At 45.7% G+C, this 27342-nt stretch overlaps 1 protein-coding gene across 5 annotated transcripts in view; it reads left to right on the top strand.

The window, feature by feature from the left end:
• The first annotated feature begins 499 nt into the window (after window positions 1–499).
• The window catches only part of Kirrel3 (kirre like nephrin family adhesion molecule 3), a 560323-nt gene continuing 533480 nt past the window's right edge, over window positions 500–27342 (top strand). Inside the window, exons 1-2 of one of the 5 annotated variants that reach the window (XM_078047301.1) lie at window positions 500–852; window positions 3334–3757. In XM_078047301.1, coding sequence (XP_077903427.1) covers window positions 3703–3757 — 55 coding nt within the window. In that variant the 5' untranslated portion in view covers window positions 500–852; window positions 3334–3702. Of the gene's footprint in view, window positions 938–3333; window positions 3758–27342 lie in introns of all 5 variants that reach the window. The other 4 variants (XM_078047300.1, XM_078047302.1, XM_078047303.1 and 1 more) reach the window with 4 other exon arrangements.

The raw sequence follows: 27342 nt of genomic DNA, 5'->3' as shown, positions 1-27342 counted from the left end.
GAACTGACAGCCCCCAAGGTCACCGAAGGTGAACATGAGCTGCGTCTTCATAGAGTTTGAACGTTAGACAGTTTAAGGCACTGAACAACAGTACCCATCAATCCTGCAGCAGGATCCAGGACTTCATGCTTCACTCTTTCCCAGATCTCAGACACATGAGGCTGGGGGTGGGGGCACACTTGCTGCTAGGAGAGCAGGACTTGGAAGCTGTCCCAGCCTTGCCCTTCTGTAACTTCTTGGCCAGCTAGTAGCAGAATTTGGAGCCACCCTGCATTCTCTGTGGGCTCCGACTTCCTCACTGCTTTCCGCAATCCCACTCCTGCTGGTCCCCTGGGACAGGAGGCAGCGGGTGCAGACGGGGCTTGGGGGCGGGTCAAAGAACACAGCACTTGGAACTGAAGTCCTGGAGGGGTTTTGGCGACGGATGAAGTCGACCTCCTGGGCTACAAGCCTGTAGAAGAAACGCTGGAGAGGATGCCACCTGCTGGTGAGGGACCCTGGCTTGCATGGTGGGCTCAACAGAGACCTGGAGCCTGGATGCACAGAAAATCAGAATTGGGGCGGCTTTCCAAGTTGATGGTTTTCGGCTGTCTCTTTGGGCTGTTAGCTCCACCGACTGTACGCAGAGACCCGGTCCCCCGCGCGCCATCCCACATACGCGGAGGTTTCCAGCGGAGACCGTGGTCTTCCTCCTTGCTTCCCCTCGCAGCGCACTCAAGGTCTAAGGACTCTCCACGCTTCTCCATCAGGTGGAGCCGTCCGCTCCTCGCCGCCTCCCCCCTCCCTCCTCGAGAGCGAACTGCGCGCAGGCCACCTTGCAGCGCCAGGAGGTTAACCGAGCCCCCGGAGGAGGTGAGGCCACGAGCTGGCCCGAGAGGAGATGGCGGGGCCGCCGTCGGGGCTGGCGCCAGAGCCCGGCCGGCTGTGGGTCCTGCAGGTACCGCTCCCGTTCTCTGCCCCCACGTGGTGGCCACTGAAGATTGCCGGGGGTTTTCCGGCACTCAGGGTTGAAACGCCTCCTGGTCCTTTTAGAGGCGGGCAGCTCATCACTTAATCCAAGCTTTTTCCCTTTCTGCCTGAGACCGGAGGCTGCGGGGATGGGGCGGAGGGGGCGCGGAAAAGGGAACAGGCCCAGGTGGCTGTTGGGGTGGGGGGGTCCGGAACCAGTTTGGGAATCACGAGGCTAGGCTCGGGACCAGTGGGAGAGCTAAACAAAATCCTTCCAACCTCGGACTCCCACTCCCCACTCTTCTCCTTTCCAAGAGAGGATATGATGTGCGAGTGTGGTGCGCATATGCCTGTTGGTGTGCCTGATTACCAGACATTGCACAGTTCACCAGCCTCCTGACCCTGGGTTTGCAGTATTTCCCTTGGGGGTTGAATTAAAGCAAATCTGGGCCCCGGGCCATTTAGGAATTAGCAACCAAAATTAAACAACAGCTTAAAGGATAAATCTTTAGTTAAAACAACAATTGTTGCTCAAGCAGGTACCATCTACATTCTGATACTAGTTGTACTCACTGTAAGATTTAGCCTTAGGAGTTGTTCCCAGACCTTTATTCCCCCCAAACCCTCACAGATTTAGTAGAAAGCTACTATTTACCATTACCTGCCATATTTTCATATTTCCAGTCTTAATATGTTATTTGTCATATGTTGTTTGAAATTATTATTCATCTTTTGTGTGTTTCTGATTTGCCTCTTGTGTTTCATTGCATTATCTGTCATACCAAGCTAATGGGCTAAGGCTGTGCTGACACGGTTACTTCTGTACCTTGTTTGTTAATTTAGCTGATGGGTTGCCTCTTTTGTGTCCTCTTAGTTTCTGCTGCTCAGCATCCACCTCCACCACACACACCCCCACCCCAAAGCTTGCTTACAAATTCCCCTTTGATATGTTTAACAGGCTCTAAGGAATACAGTTTAATAAACTATTAAGTTGAAAAGTCAACAAAGCTGACACTTACTAATTGGTAGATCTTGGATATCAACTACCAGGTGTCAGCTCCTACCAACATACCCTTTTACCTGTGCCCATGCTTTTTTTTTTTCCCTTGTTCATAAATACCAAGGGATAATTTTTTGAAGTTAAGATCAGCATGAAAACTCCAAGTCGTAATGTACTTTGCAGTTAGTAAAGACCCTCAATTTGTGATACTGATGGAGAAAAGGCTAAGAGGCTCCCAAAAGACCTTCCTAAGGTCCAAGGACTGAAGAAAGTAATGATTGTTTTATAATTGAATGTTGAATAGTATACTTCCAGAGAGCATATTTCAGTTTTCTCTCATCTCTCTTTACCCCCCTTGGTCTACTTCATATAATGCTGCATATTTTTAAACATTGCTTTGTAATATCCTTATAGTTTGTGTCTAGTGTGTATACTCTGCTTGCACTCTATAGATTATGGGCTCCTGAAGGCATGGTCTGTGCTTACTATTTTATTTCCCCCTGTGGCCTGCTTATTCCAGGCATGCCTAAATGTCTATCAAATAAATGGACCTAGATAAATTCATGTTGATATCCTGGAGGAAATCGAGTTTGATTTGAGTGTGAATTTCATGACAGGTAAAAACCTGAAGGTTCTTAGGAGGTGGTTGCCTATGACCTTGGCCTCTCCTTCGAAATCAGACTCACAGCACCTTTTGGAGAAAAGATGCTCAGAGTGACGGAGTGCTCATTAGTGCAGAAGCTCCAAATACAAAGACAGCCTACTCTCCTGTTCTTGTTAGGAAATGCACAGACCAGGATAATAATAATAAATGGGTATGTGTCATAAACCTACTTGTTTTCTCTCCCATTCCAGCATTTGGTTTTCTCAGAGCAATGCAAAGCAAACTAATATCCAAACCTTCAGGTTTTATTACCTACCCCTGTTGGAAAGTCTCAAAAATGCAAAGCATGCTTATCCTCTTCAACTCCCTAGCCTCCTACTGCTCACATTGGCCAAGTCCTTGCTGGAGAAAGATCCCCCCCACCCCACCCTGTGCCCCTGTTCCCCTCCCAAGCTCCTTCTCAGCCCAGTTTCTAGTTTCTTATGCAAAGGCAAGGCATGCAGATTTTAATACGTTTGCATGCATATAGTCATCTTTAACTTCACTTCCCTTAAACAACATTACATCGTGTGGACAAAAAGTCACAGCTCTGCTCCGCGTTCACGATTTTTAAAAAAAAAAAAAATCAATAATGGTGACAAAAGCTGAATATCCTCCTATTTAGGGAAAAGAAGGAAAGAACACAGCCTTTCCCCTAGCCTCCGTTTTGCAAAGATCTCCTTTTTCCAAGTATTTCCTCTTTAATTATGACCTGTTTCCCCTCCCTCTCCCCCCGCCACAGCTTCTGTGAAAGGAGCCCTTCTGTCACTCGTCACTCGTTCGCTCGCTCGCTGTGGGAGGAGCCCGCCGGAGGAAGCCGTGTGCCTGGGATGCCAAGAGCCAGAGAATGGATCTGCTCCGAGTGGGGACATTGCTGAGGATCCCGGCTTCCCGAGGCGGTTAAAAACAGGCAATTTGTCTCAGCTGGCTGCAGAAACCCGGAGACACAAAGAGACCGAAACCACCCGAAGGGACCGACGGGCGGACAGACAGATGGTCGGCAAGAATCGGAGAGGACCGGCGTTGGAGGCTGAGCACCGCGAGCCGCCGAGGAAGAGAAACTAACTACACCCCCAAGTTACCCGCCGGCTCTCCCTTGCTGTGCTGAGGAATGAAACCTTTCCAGCTCGATTTGCTCTTCCTCTGCTTCTTCCTTTTCAGTCAAGGTAGGACCGGCGCGCTGCTGGAGTTGGAGCAAAGTCGGCGGGGTTGTTAGGGCGCGGGAGGCAGAGGGTAGGAATGTGGGCAGACCTCGGAAACTCGCACTGATTGATGGTTCCCTCGGTGCCGGACCGAGATGCTCTGGAGTTGCCTTTTTGCCTTTGCAAACGCAACAGAATGGTACTGTTTATTTTCCTTTGGAAGGAAGGGACTGAGAGGGTGATGGTGGGGGAGCGACTTTCTGCTCTCACTTGTCAACATCCAACTCAAACTCTCCGATCCAAATGAGTTCTTTATTCTCCTGGTGTGTTAATTGGGTAGTATGTATGTGGCCATGCCTTTTGGAACTTCAGGGCGCCTTCTCTCCACACCCAGGTTGGGGAAAGAGAGGGGCAGAAAAGGAAGCCTTTCTTAAATGGATATTTCAGTTCCAAAAAGGTCTATCTTGCATGAGTGTATTCAAAAGCCAACGTGTGCAGTTTGCAAGGGTTGTAGAAGGGGTTGCAATTACAGAATGTACTGTGGGGGTAATATGCAGTGGCTGGGGAAAGCTTGTAAAGAGTTTCATTGAATGTCGAGTTTCCTAAATAAGACTGAATTCTAAATCCTACACAGCCCTGGATTCAGGGCATAAAATGGAATTTCACCCCTGGTGCTGATTGTTTGCTTTCTGCAGCTTGGCAGGGGCAGAGAAGCTGGTGGACTCTCGGGAAAGAACTTTGCCGCCCCTGGGCTCCCTGCCACTAGGAGCCATGGGGCTGAGGGTGGTAAAGGGAGAAGAGAGAAATTCCTGAGAGGGATTGTGAGTGCTTACTTAGCTATTGGCATCAAAAGTCACCTGTGGAATTGAGTTTGAAGGGGACAAGTAAATGGGTTCCTTCCCACTCTTTTGGAATGCCAGTGCCGCCTCTGCCATCTGAGGCAGCATTTGTGCCAGCCAGCACAGCTCTTACAGGGACAGGACTCTCAGAAAAATCCACAACAGAGCACGTCCATCTGTTGATTAAATGAAGGGTAAAAGTTTTTGAGAAAGCAGAGCATCACCATGGGTGACTGCTTCTGCAAGCAAACAGCATGCATTCGTTGCTTCCTCTCTCAGGAAGAAGCAAAATATAAGCAAAAACCTGCCTCCGTTCTCCGCTTTTTTACTGTCCTTGTGGTCCCTGCAGATTTGCTCCTTATCTGTGCAGTTCAAACTTTGCTATTGACCTTACTGATTAAACTTGAACCACACCCCCCCCACGAGAGTATGTATAGACCCATTTTCGTGCATAATTATAATGTGTACACACACACACACTCATGTATTCATATGGTTGTATGCATCTCACCAGGACTCCCTACAGCAGCAGGAAGATAAATTGCCTTCTCCAGAGTTTTCAGGCTGAATGAATAAGAACTATCCCAGAACAGTGTTACAGAAACAGATTCAGTTATTTTACCATTTTGTGAGATTACCCTCTTCCTTGGAAGTGCATGTGCTTGCTTATGGGTGCGTGCACATACACACGCGCACACACACATATATGCACCCTGACTTCCATTCTTCTCTGACTCTTACCAGTTCACTCAGGAAGTTGCATTTGAATCCCTGAGAGGAAGAGGGAATCTTCCAACCATTCCCCTCACCTCTGCCTCATACACACATTTGCATGGGACTAGTGCAAATTTTAACCAGTCTTTTGTATTTTTAGAGGCTTGATCTGCTATTCTCTAGATTGGCATAAGAAGCCTATAGGTGTTTAAATGCCTCTCTTCCTGTCTGAATCATTACAGTGTGCATCCTCTACTTTGCTTCCTCCTTTCTCAATACCAAGCTATTCCTTGACTGCCTCATATGATGAACCTTTAAATATTTACCTATAGAGGTGTAATGCTCTACTTCATCTACCCTTAGCCCTGAGGAAACTGGGAAGAAACCACAGCATCATACAGTTCAAAATGCCTTTTATTCCTGAGTGTTCTGAGCTTGGCTAGCACTACCCATCCCTCCAAGTGGTAGATACACAAGAAACTAAAACAGGTCTCAAGAAAGATTCAGAGATTAAAATGGACATAGCCAGTCAGAATGGCCTCACTCACTGAACACTTTAGGGATCTTGAATGGAGAACATCTGACTAATAGCAATTAAGGGTAATGAGAAAAGATGTTTGATGGACTTCATTGGTATGTTGGGGATACCTTTGATTTGATCCACGGACATTTTGAAAAACATGGATGTTGTTTGGAATACTGTGAATTCTTCAAAGGATTCTGTGACCCTCTTTGCATAACTCATATAGGGTACCCCACCCACAGAGTACCCTACATTCATCCAGTTATGGGAAAGGGTATATCCACAAGAAGACTAGCCCAAGTGAATATAGATAGTCCCCACTATTATCTCCCTGACTGAGGAATGAGGGTGCAACCCCACCTGACCACCCCTACTTCATACATGCACACAAAATCACTTGCCTGCCTCCACGCTGTTCCCGTACGGATGCATTTGCAAGGAAATATGCAGAGACTCAGGATGTCCCTCTCCACTCAGAGAGAACAAGCGTCCAGGGTTATATTTAGGGCCTTATCTGGCACTCTGGTGATATGGCCATCTGCTGCCCAACACCTCTCACAGTGGAATCCTGCAAGTCATTTTGGAGTTTCTGGGAACATAGTCCAAGACCTCTGCTCCCAAGGTCTTCATTCCTAAGCAAAGCAAGAGTTCCAACAATGCTCTGAAGACTTTAAGACAAAAGTGCAAGTGAATTTTTAAAGTTTATTTCAACCATCCTTTCCCTCCTAATTTGTTGAATATATTTATTCACCTTTACTTTCTTCCATTCCTCCCTTTAGAGAGGGAGCAGAAATTAATGTATAATTAATGTCACTAGTATGCTGCATCTTTGCTCTTTTAAAGTTTGAGTTTTTCATGTAGATACGATTCTTTCTTTATCTTTCTTAAAGTGGCTGTAGAAAGGCTAAATTACATTCCTCCATTCCGGCCCCTGCCAATGTCCCTGAGTTTGGCTCCCAACAAGAAAATGGAGAGCTGCCAGTGTGTGCTGTTTGTGGGTTTCTCTCTTGCTGGGGATGCCTCTTCCCTCAGCTGTCAGAATGGTCGTGCTTTGTACAGAGAGGGATAATGTCACAGCACAATTTGCCTCCTGTGGAGAAACGGCATGTTCTGCCCCTGGGTGAAGAAGAATCGATTCTCTTGTCATCCATAAACTTAGAACTTGCTATATTTTTTTCCCCTTATCATTTCAGCTCGCTCCCAACTATTTTCATCTATGTCCTCCTTAATCTTCAAGCATCATCCCAACCAGCCTGTGCATGCACATCTAGGTAGATTTGGAAAAATAATGCCTCAGTAGGACTGATGGCTCCCTGCTTCCATCACATCACAAGTTCTAAGATAGTTTGGGGGATGCGCAGTGGTGCAGACTTGGTAGACTTTACTTCAGTCACTCTAAGAACCATTATTTCCCCAGTCTCTGACAGATTTTTCTGGCATTGCCAGAGCCTCCTGTCCTGCCCAGTGACTTTGAGGTTTAGAAAGTTCTATTTCTGCTGAACCCAGATGTCTGATTGGCTTTCCACATGCACCTTGCTACTCTAAACATCTGATGGTGAAAGTAAAAACTTGCATTTGCCTGTTAATGGCATATCTGAGCTGAGAATTAATTTGGGACACCATATCCCTGTTGGGAAAACTCTAAGCAGCCCACTTGCTCTCTCAATTGGCAGGAAACATCAAAAGGGAAGTCAGGATGGCAGAGGTTTAGGGCATCCTGAATCTCCAAGAGAATAAAAGATCATCGAGTAGACAAAAGGGTAAGTCAGAGTGGGTGAAGAGAACCAGCCAGGGTGAGGGGAGCCACTGGGTGACAAGAAGCATGGAAGGAGAAGACACTGCAAGAAGCTTTAACTTGCCAGGAGCTCCCTTGGGGAGAGAAAAGAAGGGGACAGAGCATCAGAAGACAGCAAAAGCGCATCAGAGACGGCCCAGAAGATGAAAGGGAGGGGAGGAGGATCGGGAGGAAAGGATCAGAACAGGAAACTTGGAATGAGCAGCAACCTTGGAAGCACTTAACCTACCCAGAAATGCCAAATAACAAAGGATGAGGCAAGGGATCAGTGTGATTTTCCCCACCACTGGCACTGGCACCCCAAGCGCTATGACATCTTGTCTCGGGGAGGAAGAAGCACTTCCTTTATCCTGGAAGGTCAGCACGCAACTGCCAAGGGTGTGGGAACACTTCTTTAACAAATCTTCCGGGTGGAGAACCAGAACATGCTGTTTGTTGGGTGTGGGGGCAGTCACAGTGTCTGCTGCCCAACAGGGAGCACTCTGTTGTCACCAGACCTATTGAGGATGGAAAAGAAACTCCCCAGGGGGATCAGAGGGTGTGGGCGTGGTCAACGCCTTCCCATTGCTCAGAGTGGATACCATGGCCCCCCTTGGGTGTACGAAGGAGGATCTGGCTTGGAACATGGCAGCAGTGAGCTAGGCATGGTACCAAGGATCAGCCCCGCTGGTGTGTGCCTGTGTTGGTACAAGCCAGGGCCAGCAGGAGACGGGTGGAGCAGGGGATTAGGCCTGAAGATACAATTTTTCTTTTTTGTTCAACCCAGTGGGGGTGACTTAGGCGGTATTATATTGCAGACCCAAAAAAAGCACATGAATAATCCAGAGTGAATTCAAGAGATTTCAATAGAGAAATAATAACAATACTAATGATACCTTTGATTTGCAGAGTACTTTTCTTCCAAGGAGATAAAAAGATAAACTGTTTTGGAAACATGAATGAGGAAAAGAAAATTGCCTGTGATAGAGGAGTGGGGAGAAGGGTCCAGAGCCCTTGTTTTAGGGTCTTGATGCAGATGGGATTGTGGGGGAGATGGGTATAGACGTTATTTTTCAACTACTGAGTCTTTATTCTTGTCAGACGTCAAAATGACTTTCATGTGAATAAAAACAGGGCAAGCATTTTTATAGGGGTCATTCAAGCAACTGAGAGGCCCCGAACTGAATGCATCCTCAGCCTGGGAACAAGGATATTCTAGCAGAACAGGAGACAGGTAGATGTGAGCATGCTGGAACCCACACTTGGACTGTCACCACCCATGGGATCCTGACTTTTATTGTGGTTCTTGCAGCTAAGCAATTGGAGCCCCAGTTTTCCCTCAAAGCCAGTGGACACCCCAGAATTCATGAAGCAGGAGCAGTATTCAGCCAGAGCTGCCACTCTGAGAGCTGTCCGTTCCCTGGGGTGTCACATCCTATCACTGTTAGCCACAAAGGTGTGAGGAACACAGTCAGCCAGGATTCTGTGCCCTCATTGTCATAGCTTCTCCCTGTGTTTCAAGCAGAGTGGGACTTTATTTCCAGTTAGGGAAAAGAGGCAAGAATCGTCTGCATTGAGACACAGTGCTGTTCCATTTGTCATCAGGTGTCATTTTGTTCTCCCAGGGGAAAGCCAGAATTTACCCAGTTAGATGTGCATGTCAAGTGAGAATATAGATACCTTCTAGATCATTGAATATCCTCACCCAGGCAAGCAAAGAATGTTCTGCCCTGCTTTATTATTATGCAGGAGAGGGCTTCAACCTCCACCCTGTCTAACACCCACTGTGTGCCATTGAGTTAAGGATCTCAGGGAGACCGTGGGCCTTTGCTGTACCTCTGATTCATTTAATGTCAAATTTTATCCATTTTCTGCTTTTAACTCACTGATGGATCTAAGTATCAAACACTAGGCTTCCCCCCACCCCTTCTTCTTCTCCTAATGGTAAAAATGAGTATTCTGGCTACATACTTATGGAAGTCAGTAAATGTCAATATTAGATAAGTGTTTCCTTTATATCACTGCAATTTAGCATAAGCTGCTTGGAAACAAATGTCTTCCATAAGCATACAGTGTTTCAGTGAGTACACAGTCAACACCACTATGAGGATTAAATAAATGTCAGCTTTCCCTGGGTACACTTGGTAACAAGCAAAGTCCTTGGAAATAGTGGCCAGCATGGGTGTATCCTGCTTCTTGCAGAGTTCTTCTGTTGCAGCCCCCGATGGGCTGTGGGGTGTGGGAAGTGGACAATCATTCATCTCCTTCCCGGGAACAACCGCCAAGCAAGTGTCTCAACACAGACACACCGCCTGCGTCGTCTAGGGAGGTTCTTATGGCAGCCTAGAAGCCTTTCCACACCCTCCTTATCCCCACTGCATACACACACACATGCACACACCACTTGCTGTTAAAGCGCAGTGATATCTTCAGGACCGAGAGTAAGTCAACAAGGTCCCTCAAATGGGAAGAATATACTCACCCTCATCTCCTTATTTCTCTGTGTCCTTAAATAAGGCAAAACCAATCAGATTTACCTGAGGCTGGTCTTTGGATCATTGAAACTAAAACTCTCAGGCTCACATGCATGCCAGTGTGAGAAAAGATGTGCTCACATAGAGCTGACATGCTCGCATGATTCCCTGGGCCTGCATGCACTGGATGGTGGTTGCAATTTCGGACTCTTTCCAACTTCTGCCTGCAAGTCAGAAATTTGAAATCTGATGCTGAGAGACTTGATACTTCAACTAAGGTTACAATGTGATGGGCTCTGAGGTGTCACAGTGCCCTAGTAACAGCTGGAACAGCCCAGAGCATCAGAAAGGCTGCACAGCGGAGGTGACATTGACACTTGGTTTTAAGGGATGCCTAGGATTTCTCCAGATGATGCATGAAAGTAGTGTCCCAGGCTTTACCTGAGAGTGAATGCAAACTCAAGAAGGCAGAAGGGAGTGTGAGTTGCTCAGAAGCAGTGGAAACTGTGGGTGGCTGGAGTGTTGGTGTGTTAAGGAGGCGGAGAGGAAACTTGGGAAGGGTAGGGTCAGCTTACGAATGATCGTGAATACCATGATACATCTTTTGAGGATGGGTTGACAGAATTAAGTCAATACTTTAAAAAAATATTACTAGTAACTCAGGGGATTGTGTTTTTCTCAGTGTCATGGGGTTTGGGTATGTGCATGTTAGTTATTCTTCTTAATATTTTCTGTTTCACATAGGCTGAAAAAAATGTAGAATTGATTGGAAATATACTTATCTTTTCTAGCATATCTTCCTCCATCACATGTATATAAAGGGACGGAGAAGTGAGTAAGAGAATAATAATAGGGAACTGACCTTCACTGTTGCTCTGCACTCCAGAGGGGAAGCAGTGAAAGAGAATAGGTAGATGAATGTTGGAGTGGTCCCTTAGATAAAGAATGTGGACTTGGATGCAGAGCACAGGGAAGCAGGGATTTCTGAGAACAAACTAGAGCATAGGAGAGGGGAGAGCATGCAGAAATGGGATTTGTTTCCGGGGCCCCTGGAAGGCTACAGAGATGGAGCAGCCTGAGGATAAGTGGTAAAACAGAAAGGGAGACAAGGACAGCAAAGAGGAAAGCAAGAAAATACCTAGGGACATTTTGCTGATGATGTCTTTCTTGTTCTCCAGAGAAAACTAAGCTGTAGTGGCTTTGGGGAAAGCAAAGTTACAAGTTAAATGATTCTATGCAGAAGATGTTAGAAATGCTTTACAAGTCTCCGGTGCCAAGTAACCTTTCATTCAAGGGGAGACAGTGTCAGCAGATCTAACCTGTGTGTTCTGAGCTGTGGCCTATTTTCTTCATCAATTGTGGGGGGGTGGGGGCGGCAGGACAAACTCAATGGGGAAACAAAAACCCCAGTGACATTTCAAAGTCTAGATATCTAAAACTCACGTCTAAAGCTGGCCCATTGAGCAATCTCCCATTGCTGAACGTGTTCTAAGAGTAGATTTGGGTCATCAGAAATGTAAGTCAATGCCTGAGAAGTAGGTTGAGGTGGGCCAGAGGACATCCAGACTCTCCAGTTGTGCAATTCCCTGAGTGTTATCTCTTAGCAACAACATATTTATTTTGGATAACACATTCCTAGAAGGTCTTGGAACTCTTTGCCAGCACATTTTCTTGTAGGTTCCTGGCAAATGTCTTTGGTTGTTCGTGGTGGCAGTGGTAACAATTGTGTTTTCATCATGATGACTATGATGATAATTAACATTTGTAAAATGCTTCACAAGTTGCAGAGTGAAATTTCCACAAGCAAATATTTTATTTTGTCACTGTAATAGCAGGGAGATGCAAGCATGATGCTATCACACCCCTAAAAGTTACCTTGCTTAACCAAAGTCCTTCCAATCTGTTTCACTTTGGCATGTGCCTTGATGCTTCTCAGGGTACTGGTAACTCATGCTGCTCCAAACCATCCATACTAACAGTACACAAGAGAATGCTAGGCTGTGGCCTAAGACAAGCCATATTCTTATAATCTGTGGTAATCTTCAGTGTCCAGGCACATAAGAGTATTTTAGGGATTCCCTATGAAGATTGGGGAGCTGAATCCCAGAGCTAACTTTCAAACAGTAACCCAGCATGGTAGCTCTGTTTTTTAATTTCAGTCTCTGAGTTCATAATTATGGCATCTGGTTTCATCTGTAATTCTTTGTAGGGAAGTGAAAGGCCAGCTTTTTGGGATGATAAGTAACCAAGAAAATGGTTCTTGGGTAGCTCTTTTTGTACCTCCTCTCTACCCCACACCCCACATGCACAAAAAGGTAGGAAGGAAGCAAGGGACTTTTCTTCTCCTAATTGATTGATTAAAATATCTGTCATTTATTATGGCCAGAGCCTAGCACACTACTGGACACATAGAATGGTATGAATAAATGTTGAGATATTGGAAAAAAGTGTGAGGGATAATGAAAGAAAGAGAGGAAAAGAGAACATGTATTATCAGCAGAGATGTTGAGAGGGCCCCAGCCAGTGGCAGAGCAAAGAACCCAACTATTTAAAGTTCAGCCTTTCCCTGTAGGAAGTTGTTCCTCTCTGCAGAAAGCCTTGAATGCCCATCAGGTCACCAGGGACACTGCCAAGAGAAACATCCTCTGGCAAGCAACCTACTCCTGGGCTTCAGTAAGAAACCATTGCGCCCTTCTGTTCTTTAATGCATGTCAGTGCCCATTTCTGTCAGTCACCTGCAAATGTCACAGGTGACTCCATTCTGGTGCAGCGTGACAGTCCACCTGTCACCCTTGGCAATGCTGGAAGCTATGTACAGCTTCGAAGTCACATCGGGGCCCAGTTGGCTCATTGTGCAGGCGTTCAGGGGACAGAACATTAGAGCATGCATCCGGGTGCTGTTCAAGAACAGAATTCCATCCTTTTCTGCCTCATTGCCCTGGTGGCTAAGAAAGAGAAAGTGCCAATTAATCTAGTGGCTTTGTTCCCATATTCTGGGACCTGCACTTGTCTGTGCATCATTTGTGGACAATGTGGTCCACTACACATTCACAGGGAGTTGCATTTGTTCAGGAACCTGGCTCCTGAAAGCTTTTCTTTCAAAGGATACTGCACCTGTGTGAAGGACAACTGCAGGGGAAAGGACCAGCTTTTTTCTTGTGACTGGGAAATGTTTGGGAATCAGATGCCCTGTGAAGACTGCAGTTCCCAAGTCAGCCTGATGGTGGCAGCAGCAGCGCTTGCAACACCCAGGAGTGAGCCCAGAGCTGGCTGCCAGGGGAGGCCCAATAGTATTTATGTGGAGCAGGGCTGCCAGGAACTGAGACAGGAGAAGCCTGGAGGAGGCAGGGGGTGTGGACCCAGGGGAGACATGGATGGGCTCTTGTTATCTGCGTCTGTGTGGTGAAGGGGCTGTTTCAGATGGCAGCAGCTCTCCTGGAAGGCTAGGTTCCTCCCTCTTGATTCTGCTTGGGGGTGAGGGCCAAGTGTTAAGGGGAATCCCTATAAAGAATGGCAAGAGCTAGGTGTGTACAATTAAAAATGATCAAAGGGGCTTGAGAAAGCTACAAATAAAGGGAGTGAGTGAGAAACTTCAGCTCACTGTGTCGGTTTCCCTGCCGTGAAGGGTGATGTTTCTCCTGTGTGTGCTGAGTATCATCCTCCCCAGGATGGGGCTGGCAGCCAGGAGCCCCACCTCTCCACAGCCAGAAGCCCCCACACCTGCACCCACTGCCCCTCTCCCTGGTGTCTGCCCTCTTCACCATCTGGGAGCCAGTACTGCTGCTGTTGCCATGTCCCTCACATCCTGAAAAAGCAAAAGAACCTCAATGGGGCTTCATGGTTCCTGATCTCTCAAGCAGGCTGTTGATGTGCTACTCTGTTCTCACCTCTGGACAGAATCACTCTTTCTAATGGCACCATTAGGAAAAAATCTCCATGAAACACAGCCGTTTAAAAGTGCATCCTTCCACATAAGGTAAGGTAACCAGATCCTGGTGGCAGGTGCAGGGAGCTATTGTCTTGTATTCTGCCGGAGGGATAGTGGAAGAGTCCTAGGTCTCAAGAACTCCTTGCCACTGTGCTTCCCTTAATCTTTAAGGACATGGCAGTTAGACATTTTTTTTAACCTTTTAGGAATTACAATTGAGATGTATCTTAGACCCCAGAGTTGACCCATACACAGCATCAACTAAAGCCATGGAGATTGAATGAGGGAAGGATGAGGTCACCATTGGAGTGGTCCATTCCCTTGCCTGGTCTACGTGGCCTGAGTTGCTAGCACTGGTCACTTATCTTGCCTGCAGTCATCAGACGTCATCTGACCTTTCTGTAGTTGGGTGGCCAGTGGGTTGTTCTGTGAGGTTTGCCTAGACCCAAGAAGCACCCTTCACCTGACACCATGAGCGGACCATGCTGCTTTCTTTGAAGCAAGGTGAGCTGCTGTCTGCCTGATTTGTCCTCTCGCTATTTGTTTTGGTGGCGGTGGGGGGAGATCAACTTGAGAGGAAGGAAGGATTGCTCTCTTCATTTCACTGATAGTTCTACTGGCAAGTGCCAAGGGACCTCTGAGCATCTCATGTCAGAGAAGAAAACTTTTTCATAAGGTTTGCAAAACCTTATTACAAACTGCAGATTTGATGCTATGTGGGTCAGAGAGGAATTGTAGAGCTGCATAGTTTGGGAACTTGATGAAAAGAATGGGAACTGAGTTCCTTCTTGAATTAAATGATGCTGTACCAACGAGGTCTTTGACCTTGATCTGCTGTGCTCCTGGCCCCTTGACTTAGCTGCCTACTCTCCTTTCTCCTTCACACATGAGACTTCACATAGTGCTTTGGGATCCTTTAACGGCATTCTGAATTAGGGATGCAGGGGAGTGTTGAGAAAAAAAAAATCATAACCTGCGCTGGCCTCAAAACTCTGGGTTGTTCGTGTTTGTTTCTCAACTCTGAAGCCTGTGATTGCTGAATTGGGACTAGCTGTGTGGAGATGTCACTGAGGGCTACCTATGAATGTGTCCCCTGCTGAGCTTTGTGTGCATTCTCTTACTCTTTTTAGAAACCAAATAAAGCAGATATCGTTATACCCATTTGCCATGAAAACTACTGAGGTTTAGTTTCCATTCCTTGCCAAAAGGTCACAAAACTGGTAAGTGACAAAATCACCCATCAAGCATGTGTGTTCAGATCCCAGAGCTCTTGCTTCGAGTCCCTTTGTGAAGAATTCTAGTCACAATGGTACCTTGGCAGTTGTGTGACTCAGTGAGCCACAGAAGCCCTCTGGCCTGGTCTGAGTTTCTCCTCCATAGCTTGTAGGTGTTGTGAAGAAGAGCTGGTAAAAATGGGAGACACACATCCCCACCCCACTCCAATGCAAAAGGCCAAATAAGAATTTGATATTTCCTGCGTGGCTAGTGACTACTCTTTACTACCACACCCAGCTCCAGTTTAACTGAATATTTTGAAAGCCAAAACCTAATTTTTTTTTAAAACAAACAAAAAAATCCATTTCTACTTCACTGCCCTTCAGTGGATTTTTTTTTTTAAATTAAACACCATTCTGTTTAGGGAGAGGGTAGTTTCATGGTAGCTGTGTGTTGTAAGACTGAAGCTATTTTACATAAAAAGTCTTTCAAGAACCTCAAAACCCCCCTTTTTCTTCAGTCTAGAATAGTAAAAATGTCAGGATAGTCCATGGTTTTGAAATGATTAATAATGGTCGTTAGAAAGGAATAAAAAAGACTCCTGGGATTCAGGAGAGCCTGCATATCGTTCAGCCTGTGATTCTCCTCACTTTGGCTTCGGCAGGTATGACTTACCTTGTGTCAGAAATCATTTCAGAAGATGGCACATATCTGCCTAGGCCATGCTTGAAATCACAGTATTTGCTTAAGATAGACACTTATGATAAGCTAGCAAAACATGAAAGTTCTTTGAAATCTTAAAAGCCCCTTTTGATGGAATCAGAGAAATACAGAGGAAGAATGCAAGGCAGATCTTGGCGTGGAAGACATCAAATTTCTTCCTTTTACTCCACAACCTGAGCCCTTTTGTGGACCCCACACATAATGGCAATGGTGTACTGTCAGCTCGTGCCAGGGCTCCAAATCCATATGGATACCCTTTTCTCCAGGCACAAGCTTTGCTTTGGGTTTTCTCTTTATCCAACTAAGGCAGATAGAAATTCATGCTTTATAGGCAAAAATAACTGAATGCTGAAGCTGGTCAGAATCAAGAAATACCATCTAAAAATGTATTACTATCCTCCCCTTTTATTCTGCTAAAATAATAAGAAACCTGTGTTTCTCATATCACTGAACACACACACACACACACACACACACACACACACACACAGAAACACACACACACCCCATAAACTTTCTTAGTTTAATTGTCTTAGTCTTCTTATGTTGTTAATTTTAGACATAATATAAAAATCTACTCATTACTGTGGGGAAAGAATCTTAGGGCATCAATATATCTCCCTACTTGTAAGTGTGGACTTCATTTGTGTGTTCTTGACAGGTAAAACTGGCATATCAAGGAAAGGTTGGGGCCTTACTATGGTTCTTGGATCCTCAAGAACAGTAGTCCTCCAGGTTTAATCTGTAGGTCACCCAGTTCAGCAGCACCAACATCACACAGGAAGCTGTTAGAAGTCTGTTTTCTTCGGTCCCAGCCCAGACCTGCTGCGACACGGAGACTCTGGGACTCATCCCAGAAACCTGTGCATTTTAACAAACTTCCAGCTGATTTTGAGGCACGCTGAACTTTGAGAGTGCTGCTCTCTCTCACATGGGCCTCGTTGCTGCCCCTTTCCCCTTCATCCCGTGAACTCTGCTGACATGAAGCCTACAGGGTCTGAGAGGACTTTCCAACCAGGTAACGGGAGGTGACTCCCAGGAGCTGTCCCTCATGGTTTTCGTGTTACATTGTTTGGGATGACTCGCACCAACAATGAGAATGAAATCAGGGCTCAAGCTCCATCTTGATACAGGAAACCAAAGGTTGGATAAGATCAAGAATAGAGGATTTGGCACATGATGGTTTTTGCCAATCTGTCACTGATGGTTGCCTTCCTCACAACTGGGAAGAAGCCAAGAGCCCTTCCTTTCAGTGACTTGTGGCCCTGTCCCACCTCAGTGGAACCCAGAGAGCAGCGTGAGGATCTCTGTTGACAGGGAAGAATGCAGCTCTGCATGGTCAGAGATTTCCTTCCACCTGCTCTTTAGAATGATTGGGAAGTTGACATGGCACATCAGAGGTGCTCATGTTCACAAAGGATAGCTTTTCTGCATTGTACAGTGAAGTGGTTCTGAATGTCTATCCTAGAGCACCCTGGGAATTATTGTTCTGTTTCTTTTTTTTAATCTTCAAGGTCAATACAACCATAGACATTGATAATCACTTCATTGTGAACTGGGATCTTCTAGCTGCTTACCATCATTTTCTTTTTCAATTCATAAAACAAGATGTTCTCATCACTAGGCCTCTAGGGCTCTTTCTAATCACCAAAGGGAAACCAAATGCACAAGGTGATGAATACATCCACCAAGAAGAGGGAGAGGGAAGCCAGCAGCAGACTTAAAGGCACCCCTACCCTCAGACTGTAATTGGGACCTTAAGTGCCCCTCTACAGTTCAGGTGTTAAATTCTGGTCCCCAAGGTGGCACTATTAGGAGGTGGTGAGCCCTTTCAGAAGTGAAGAGTAGTGTCCTCTCACTATTTGTTTCGGTGGCGGTGGGGGGAGATCAATGGGAGTCTTTATGTCATTAGGAGTGTGCCCTTGAGGGGGATTGTGGAGCCATGGCCCCTTCCTCACTCTCTTTCCCTCCCTGGTCACAAGATGAGCAGTTTGGCTCTGTCATGCACTCCCCATCATGATGTGTGGCCTCACCCCAGTCTCAAAAGCAATTGGTCCACCCAACCGTGGGTCAAAATCTCCACAACCATGATCTGAAATGCACCTTTGCACCTTTTCCCTTTATAAGTTGATTTTCTCAGGTTATAGTGATGGAAAGCACATTGACAACCCACAGTGACCCCTGTGCCTTCCCAGTGCACGTTCCAGATGTCTGAGGGGTGTAGGGAAGGTAGGAAGGCACTTGTGGTGGGTTGTGTTGCTAGGGAGGAGACACAGGTGGACAGAGAGAAAAGTGAGCTGACTTTTGTGAGAGACACACAGTAGGGTCTCAAGATGACTGGGGTCATGACTTGACCTCTCTCGACTCCAGACAGGGACCATGAAAGGACACTCCTTCTATTCAAGAAAGTTTCAAAGTTTCCATTCATCAATGGGATAGTTCAGCAGCTCAGCCATGGCACCGCCAGATGTGCGGGACGTGGAGGCACAGAGGTCTCTACTGGAGGTCTCTTTGACAGCACCAAACACCTTCCCCACTCGACCATCTTATGCCCCCTCCACTCTAGCCACACTGAGTGATTAAAGTCCTCAACCCCCTCATGCCTTCTGTCCTTCTTCCCCTCTGGAATGACTGGGCCCTCTCTCCATATTGGTCCAACTAACTCTCTTGCCCCAGGGACCCAGTTCTTTCTGCCTCCAGGTGGAAGTTTCCTTCACCTCCCTCTCCTTAAGCTCATGGAAGTGTCTCTCCTCCTCCTCTCACAGCCCTCTGTGAAACCCCCTTGGGATTCTTGCTAGAATATATTGAAGCTATGTCGAAGTGACTTGTTTCCTGTTTGCCTTCTCTGGGCGGCCAGGGCTATGTCCCCTTGATCTTCTTAGGCAGCGTCTTTCATGAACTTGGGTACACAGTGGACACTGACCCAGTATTTCTTAAGCAGGGCAGGAATATCATTATGTGTCACTGATTCAGGATAACTTCTTCCTTTCTGTCCCGGTGTTTTACTTGCCAACCCGTAGAAGAGCTTTATCAGAGACTCTGCTCTATTTATCATTATTATTGCCTTTTACACCAGGAGTACCTGTGAGCACTAAGCACTCCTTGGGGAAAAGGTGATAATAATTTAATTTCTCCTTGCATTTATGTAGTCCTTTACAGTTTCCAGAACGCTTTCACATTTACTAGGATCTTCCTCCCAAAATCGACTTGCACCCTTGCTTTAAAAATAGGGAAAATGACCAAGTTATATTAACTGGCATCTCTAAAGTCACACAGGTAGTAAGTGTGACAGTTAATGAGAAAACCCAGGGGTACCAGATCCAAGATATGTGATCCCTCTGACCCCCCTCCTCCAGGTCCTCTTCCTGGGTTCCTGCTCCAGGCAGGAGTGCTCACTTGAAGGTGCTTGAGCAGAGTTTCCTGGATGTTTCCAGCTGAGTGCTTTGCTGAGAGGTAGGACAGCAACTCATTCCTGGTGCTTGGGCAAGGTTCTTGGTTCTATAATGATGTCTGATGCACAGTGGTCTCTGCACAGAGGCTGGGGAAACCCATTCTTGACCGATGCTGCCTTGTATATGAGTCATAAAAACATAATAGTTTCACTGTAGTAAGGACTTAATGGCAGTACCAAGTGAGAATGGCCTGGTGGGCCATGGTCCCTCTCACTTGCACCTGCCTTGAAGTGTCACCCTGTCACTTGAGGAAGAACTTGATGAGGGTCCAGAACAGCCACCACAACTCCAAACACGTGACACAGGCGGCCTGGTGCATGGCTCTAGCCATAGCCCTCATACGTAAACGGAAACATGTTTTCTCTTTTACTTGCCTCATCAAGTTGTTGCGGATCTCCTGAGAGAATACTTCTTGGGGAGTGCTTTGAAACACTGTGAAGAGCACTTTTCAGAGCCAAGGTGTTTACCATCCTCTGGTTCTGTGTTCCCAGATGTGTTGAGCTAGTGCGCAAGGTCAGAATAGATCTGCTCAGCATCCTTATTCTCTTTTCAAGGCAAGATACCATGTGGCTTTCCATGGGAGCAAGGCCTTAAGAGAAAGGTGAAGCCTTGCAACCTTTCTCAGTGGGGTTTGTCAGGGGAATTAACTCCTAATGACCTGAAAGGTTTCCATGGTTATGTAATGAATGAGGTTATTTCCTGTGCATCTAAATGGCACTAATTATATATGATCCTCAGGAGAAGTGAAAAAATAATATTGAGTACCAGGGGTCCCTGCTTCAAAAAGGAACCCCAGCAGAGAAAGACTATGTAGGGACTAGGTTATATTTCTGTTACTTGCTGCTATAACAAATTACCACAAACTTACTGACTTAAAACAATATGTGTTTTATCTTATAGTTCTGAAGCATGGAAGTCTGCATGGGGTCTCATAGGACTGGTGTCTAGGTGTTAACAAAGCTGGAACTTTCTGGAGACTTTAGGGAAAATCCTTCCTTTGACTTTTCTGATTCCAGAAGCAGACTGCCTGCATTCCTTGGATGGTAACCCTTCCTCCCATCTTCCACCCTCCTGCTTCCAGCCTCACATAACTAATTCCCAGCTGCTCTTCCTGCCACCTTGTATTAGGAGCCTTAAGATTATATCAGGCCCAAGAGGATAGTTCAGGATATCCCCCCCATCTCAAAATCCTTAATCAATCCACAAAATCCTTTTTGCCAGGTAAAGGAACTGGTTCAGGAGTTAAAACATGGGCATTTTTGAGGGATGTTATTCTGTCTCCTACAGAGACCAAAGCAAAGCTAAAGGTTTCTTTCCTTCCAGGAAAAATGTAAGCTTTCCTATCCAACCTGTCTTTGTGAGAATTCCATGCCTCATTCTCCCTATCTGTAGTTAGAGAAAATGACCCCCCCCCATACCACCATTTATATCTATAAAATACTTAGGGATTATTAAATAAAGAATGCTTAGTATGACATAGTAATTATACGATTATTCTATGACTTGGCATGAGTCTCTGGAGCTGCTAGTAGATACAGCTATCATTGAGTTCTGTAAGGGAGAGATTAGGGGGCGCATCTATTAGATTCTGTAGTTAAATCTCACTAAATGATTCTTAATAGCAATTTACTTTGGCTTCATTAGCATAGAGTATGAGAACTCTCCTTTAAAATACCATGCACCCAGGCCTCCTCCTGTCTTTGGAGTAATTGAAAAGAAATAGAGATCAACAACTATAACAAGCGCGTGGAAGAAAGGACAAATGGGCACTGTGTTTTTCTATATTTGATTTGTTGCAGGGCAGGAGGTTTAGTGCCTGCACTTAGGTTTTTCTCTCCTTGCCAACATTCATGGTTGAACTTCTGGCTTTTGACTGAGGATCTGGGAAGGAGAGAGTCCTGTTGGTCCTGAGGATGGGGGCAGCAGAAGTGGGGGAGTGAGTGGGCGGGCACTGGGTGCATGGAAGTGAGGGCGGACTGTTGGAGGATGAGCTTTTTGCCAAAACAAAGCAGATTGTATACCCACTGGAGTTTTAGACATTACTTTGGATCATTTAGGCCTTCGGATTCAGTTAACATACTTTAAAGCTTTTGTGGTGTCTCCTGCACATTAGAGACTTTTTTTTTTTTTAAATGTGAGAGTTTAGCTCCTCCCCACCCACATAACCACCAGGTACATTAAGACTCCACAAGTTTGGGGCTGTGAGATGCCTTCCCTGAAGGCCAGTGCTGCACGGCCCAGGACCCAGATAGGACCCTGAGTCTGCCCCCAACCCCATACCCACCTACAGTCTGCCACTCTCCAGAAGAACCAGGGAGAGAAACAATCAGGGCATAATGATAATATCTTTAAATAGGTTTATAAAATGTTCAGCCCTCAAGAACCTTTGTCCAGGAGAGGTTTATATTATTGCCAAACAGTCCCAGGAAGCAGTATCAAGACTGACTCCAGGCCTCGGGGCTCTGAGGAATTAAAAGAGAGGGAGAGAGAGGCCCTGAGAATGATTATAATCCCATTATGCAGAGCTCCCCCTATTTATTTCTTCATATGGATGAATTTGTATATATTTGCATTTTGTTCTATCTGATAATATGCATAGAATTCAAATTGAAATGACTTGAATAGATTTGAATATTAATGAGGCGTTTAAAGGCTGCCATCCCTGGCAGAGTCCCCCAGCAAGGGAGTTTGCTGTGCAGCAGCTCAGATCTCTCCTCCGGGCACTGCCATCGGAGGCCCAGCGGGTGCAGAGCTAGGGGGCACCCTGGAGGAGAGCTGCCCTCTGAGATAGAGCTGGAGGCCATCCCCCAGCTCCCAAGCCCAGGGGCCCACTGCACTGAGGTGCATTGAGATCTCCTGAGCATGCATGACTTGAGGCCTCCTTAGACCTTCAGACACATGGGTTTAGCAATGCTATCCAAGGTGACATGTTTATTCTGATTAAGAAAAGCCTCATTGCCTTTCTCTCCTAGAGTCGAGTGGTAGGGGCAGGGTCTGTTTCAGGAAGATAGGGACAAATGTATTTAGCTCTTCCTCAGTGACCCAGGAAGGTGCTTCTCTCTTTTGCTTGAAATCCCACAACCAGAACACATTTAATATCTCCTAGTCATTTCCCTGCAGAATAATGGCAATTGGGCAGTGCTCTGTGTGTGTCTGAAGGCTGGCAGCCTCCTCTTGGAAGCTTTCATAGGAAGTCACATGATCCGTGTGCTGTCACTGTAGCACATTAGCATTAACATCGGTAGACTGCGTAGGCCCTGGGCTAAACCATAAGAATAAGAAAGATAGACTAGCAAGTAAAACTAAGAAGGCCTCCTGAGGTTCAGCTGGCCATCTTTTCCTTCCTTTGTCTAGACATCTGGGTAACAGCTGTCCTAAGAGGTAGCCTGTGGGACCAGGCTTCAAGTATTTAAAATTCAGCATTGAAATATTTAGGCCATTCATGAGAGAATTGTACTGCATAGCAATTTACATAGGATTAATGGTGGTCCACTGTATAAAGATCTGACTATATGGTCAGTCATTGCTAAAGTACCAGGAAATCAAAACTTCTGTGATCCCCAAATGATTTATTTTTTCCTATCTAAATTTAGTTAGTCTCAAGTTTGTACTTTTAGCACCATTCTGGTGGCTAATTGTAAGAGTGGTAGTGGAAAATCTGCCTGTAGGCTATTTAGTTTACTACCCACTATGATCTCGTGTGTGTGTGTGTGTGTGTGTGTGTGTGTATGTATGTGTGTGTGTGTGTATGTGTATAGATAGATAGATAGATAGATAAAGAGAGATAGATAGATGGATAGATATCCCATGATCTCTTTCATTACAACATTCTAAAAACTACATTCATGACTTCATTCCCCACTGTGGTCCTATCATGGTGAAGGGCATCACGTATTCCAGTACTTTGTTCTGGAATCTGAGTCACCTGCCCCCTCTCATCTCTCCTATCCAGTTAGTTCTCTTGTTATGGCGAGTTCTTATCTATACCACCTTTTCATTTTCTCTTCCCTACCTGTCCTCCTCATTTTCTCCCAAACTATTACAGTGTTCTATCAACCTCCTCACTTTTCCCCAAAAGCATGTATCCTCATCACTCTCCTTCACTACTTGTGTCTTCATAGGATGCAGCTCACATTTGCTTTCCCTCCTCAGCAAGTCCACTGCTTCCCTTTGCCTACCAAGCACAGCACACACCTGGAGTCCAGGATGACCCCTTCACCCCACACTGAAGTCCTCCCCATCTGCCACCAACTCTTTCCAGCACTATCTTCTTCCTCCCCACCCTCTTTGCTCTCCAAGCTCCAGCAAAAATAAATAAATAAATAAATAAATAAATAATTCAATATTCCCTAGCTATAGCATGCCTTCGTGTCTTTGCTTATACAGTTCCCACAGTCTAAAATACCTTTTCCCTCATCATTTATTGAAGTACTGTTCATATTTCAAGGCTTGGTTCAACTGTCACCTTTTTCCATGAAGTTATTTCCTGTTTTCCACTCAGGTTTGCCATTCTTTCTTCTTCCTCACCATGATGCGTATATTCTCTCACATCATGTGTTCAGTCCTGTCCTGCTTATTTACCTGATGTCCCTCCAACTCGACTGCCAGTGAAACTGTCTTTTAACCCTTTCATTTTGTATCATCCCACCGTCTCTGACAGTGATCAACAAAGTTTTAATGAGTGACTAGAGGGTCAGGGAAGAAATACAGTGCTGTGCACGGCTCCTCCCGTTCTGCGGCATCCTTCCTGTTCCACCCCGGCCCCCTCTAGCAGCTCGCTGCCATGAAAAGACACTGGCATTTCTTAAACCCCTGCTATACGTGCCAGGTACCTTCCCATGATCTCATTTAATGCCTCACGGAAGCACTGGGATGAAAATATTTTTATTTCCATTTTACGGTGGAGGAAACTGAGTCTCAGTGAGTTTAAGAAATTTGCCCCAGCTTTGAATAATAGAGACAAAATTAAAGCGTGAGCCTTCAGTCTCCAAGCCTAGATCTCTCCCGAGCTGCTGTGAGCCAGCCAAAGAACAGCCAGAGTCTCCCTTCCCCAGACTCCGTGTCAGGCTTCAGTGCTCCAGGAGAATGAACTTCCTGCAAATCAATCCTGGATACAGTTATTATTTTATAGGGATGTTGTAAGTTGATAAGGTAGCTGTTATATGCTAATAGCTATTGTAATGTTGTTCTTAAGGCCTATTACTTGTGCTGGTTTGTATTTTAATGTGTGCAAAGGTGATTACAACTTTAATATGAATGTTAAACAGATTAGCTGATTTATATGTAAAATAAATAAATAAAGCGAAACTCATACTCTCATTTCTATTCATTTTTCTCTGCCTTTCTCTCTTCCCCCTCTGTCCATAGGCAGATGTGGTCTGTGGGGCACTGACAATGGAACAGAAAGAGAGTGTCTGCTGGGTGATAAATAATGGTTAGAGACAGGTCTTTTGTTCTCCTTGAATTCAGACTCTGGGTCCTTAATTGCTGCTTGTCTGGGTTTGTGCTTTTGACTGTATTGGGGAGTTTGGTTTTGTATGAGCTTCTGTGTTCCCCACTCCCCCTCCTTTGAAATCCTGCCTGCCACCTCTTGTAATATTCTGTTGTATTCCTAAGCACACCTTGGAAAGTTTGCCAAACTTCCAGAAAGGCAAGTATACCATGATGTGTCCAGAAGCGTGGGGCATAGAAGAGAATCCAGATAAGAAAACAAGCAATTAAAGGCAGATGGGGACTAAGGGGAGCTGTGTATAGAGTTGATTCTGCTGGACTAGACAGTAGGGATGCCTGGCCTGCCTTGGGGGGAGAACGCTCAGGGAAAGCCTTTTCACTAGGCAAGGCTCCAAAGATAAACTGAAGTTGGCTAAGAAAGTGGGCACGGAGTGGGGCTGGCTGGGGGTGTGGGAGCAGAGGGAATCGCCTGTGCTCAAGCCTGGAAGCAGGGGAGAAGAGGGAGAGAGTGTAGCCCATTCCCACTGCATGGGCCTGGTGGGGCCTGAACCCAGGGGTCCTGAGGGCACTGGGATCACCAGAGGTTTAATGTGTTGTACACAGAACCAGAAGTCAGGAAGCTTCCTGGTCAAGCAACATAAGTATTATATTGAATAGAAAAAGAAATAATCCATGTAAAGGTGCCAGAGTGCTTCTCTTTAGGGTATGGTTGCTGCAAAGGCCCCAGGGGAAGGAAAGAAAGAATGCAGGCTGGTTACAGAGATTATGTGCAGAAGGGTGGAGGAAGCCTCACTGGTGGTACTTTCACCTGGAGTTTGAACAGGAGGTTGAAAAAACACGCCCACCTTAGGGGACAACAGCTATGACACAGTGCAAATTTTAGTGGAGAACAAGAAACTTAGTAAACTTTCAAAGAAAGGGACAGGAGGGGGTCAGAAGCAAGACTGAAAGAACTGCATAATTTTTTAAAATTTACTTTTAAATAGGGTTCTTGAGGATCCAACCCAGCACCTTGCACATGCTAGGCGAGCATTCTACTGCTGAGAACGGCATGATTTTTTTAACCTACACATCTTTAATAAGAAATTAAGTAGTATGAAAATCTAACTCCCTAATATGTTTGCAGAGGTCCCCAGGATTGATATCACAGGCTCAAGAGGAGGTGCTTTTGGGGACCACAGTGTTGGCAAAGATGCTGGTCCATAGAGTGGATCTCAGGGAAGCATCTTCATGGTGCAGAAACTCGTGCTCAGAGGCAGGTGCATCGTGGACAGAGGCTGAGTGGGAAGACAAAGGAAAAAAGAAAGGAAAGTGATTTCTCTGTGATGGTCTCTCAGATAGGTTATGGTCCCTCTCTTCTAATCCAAAGCTTAAGCTGGGCACGGAAATCAGTCACAGCCAGGGAGAAGGACATCAGCTCTTTCTGACTGGAAGGCTTGTTCTGCTAACATAGGGTTCTTGACATATTTTTTAATTGCCTTACAGGCAGCTTGATGGCTTAGAAAGTTGGGGGCAGGGGAATCAATGAGAGACTCTGCTACTCTGGGCTCAAATCTAACTGATTTTCACTTTTTCAACAAATATTTATCGAACACGCAACATGTGCCAGGCATGGTGCCAACAAGGCATAAACCTGTCAGTGGAGTCGACAGGCTCACAATAGGCCTTCCCTGAATGTTTGTTGAAAGGATGCAGGAATGAATGAGTGAATATAAGGGATCCTTGAAAGAAAAGTGGGCAGTAATCTTAGGAATTTGTAATGAAAACAAGATACCAGGCATGATCAGCTACCTGTCCTGGGGCTTGGGACTACCACTGAATCCATGGAAAAGAACAATATATAAAAAGATGGGCAACTAAAAAGAAAAGGTGCCTCAAGCAATATGGCAGCTTCAGAAAATAAAACGCTTTTACGACAAATTACAAATTAGCCCAGTGCAGAAGGGAAGGGCAGTGGCCACTAAAGAAACCACCCTGGCTGCACAAGCAACTCTCCCAGGAGCTCAGGTTTAAAAAGACACACACAAAGGATGGAAGGCAACGGAAGGTGAGGCAGCCTAGCAAAGGATGAGGACAAAAGAGAAGCCTGGACCTGCAACAAAGGTACCTGGTGACATAAAGACCCAGTGTGAGCCAAGGCCAGCGGAACCAGAAAAAAAAATGGAAAGGAAAACCTTAAGAACAATGAAGTGGAGATTTTTAGGTTCCAAGAAGGAAAGGGGAAAGAGGACAGTTCTCCTTGGAAATGCAGCATGATACTAATCAGTTACAAAGGACTTCTCAACTTGTGTTTTGGTATTATCTTTTCTATCATGCTTTTCATATTGGAAGGAGAATAAGCTTGATTGGGGAAGAATTAAAACCTGAGATAGGGGATGTGATGGTAGGAGATTATAGAAGGGAGTGGTTTGGGGTCGCCCAGGCCAAGGATTAAGTGGGAGCTCTGCCATGCAGTAATCATCTTATGTTGGTAGGAACCTCGCCTGGATCTGTTTATCCTTCTGTAAAATAGAGAT

This window comes from Ictidomys tridecemlineatus, chromosome 4 (genome assembly GCF_052094955.1).
Source record: "Ictidomys tridecemlineatus isolate mIctTri1 chromosome 4, mIctTri1.hap1, whole genome shotgun sequence".
In the NCBI taxonomy this organism is placed as follows: Eukaryota; Metazoa; Chordata; class Mammalia; order Rodentia; family Sciuridae; genus Ictidomys; species Ictidomys tridecemlineatus.
This window is presented reverse-complemented; position numbering and strand designations above follow the sequence as displayed.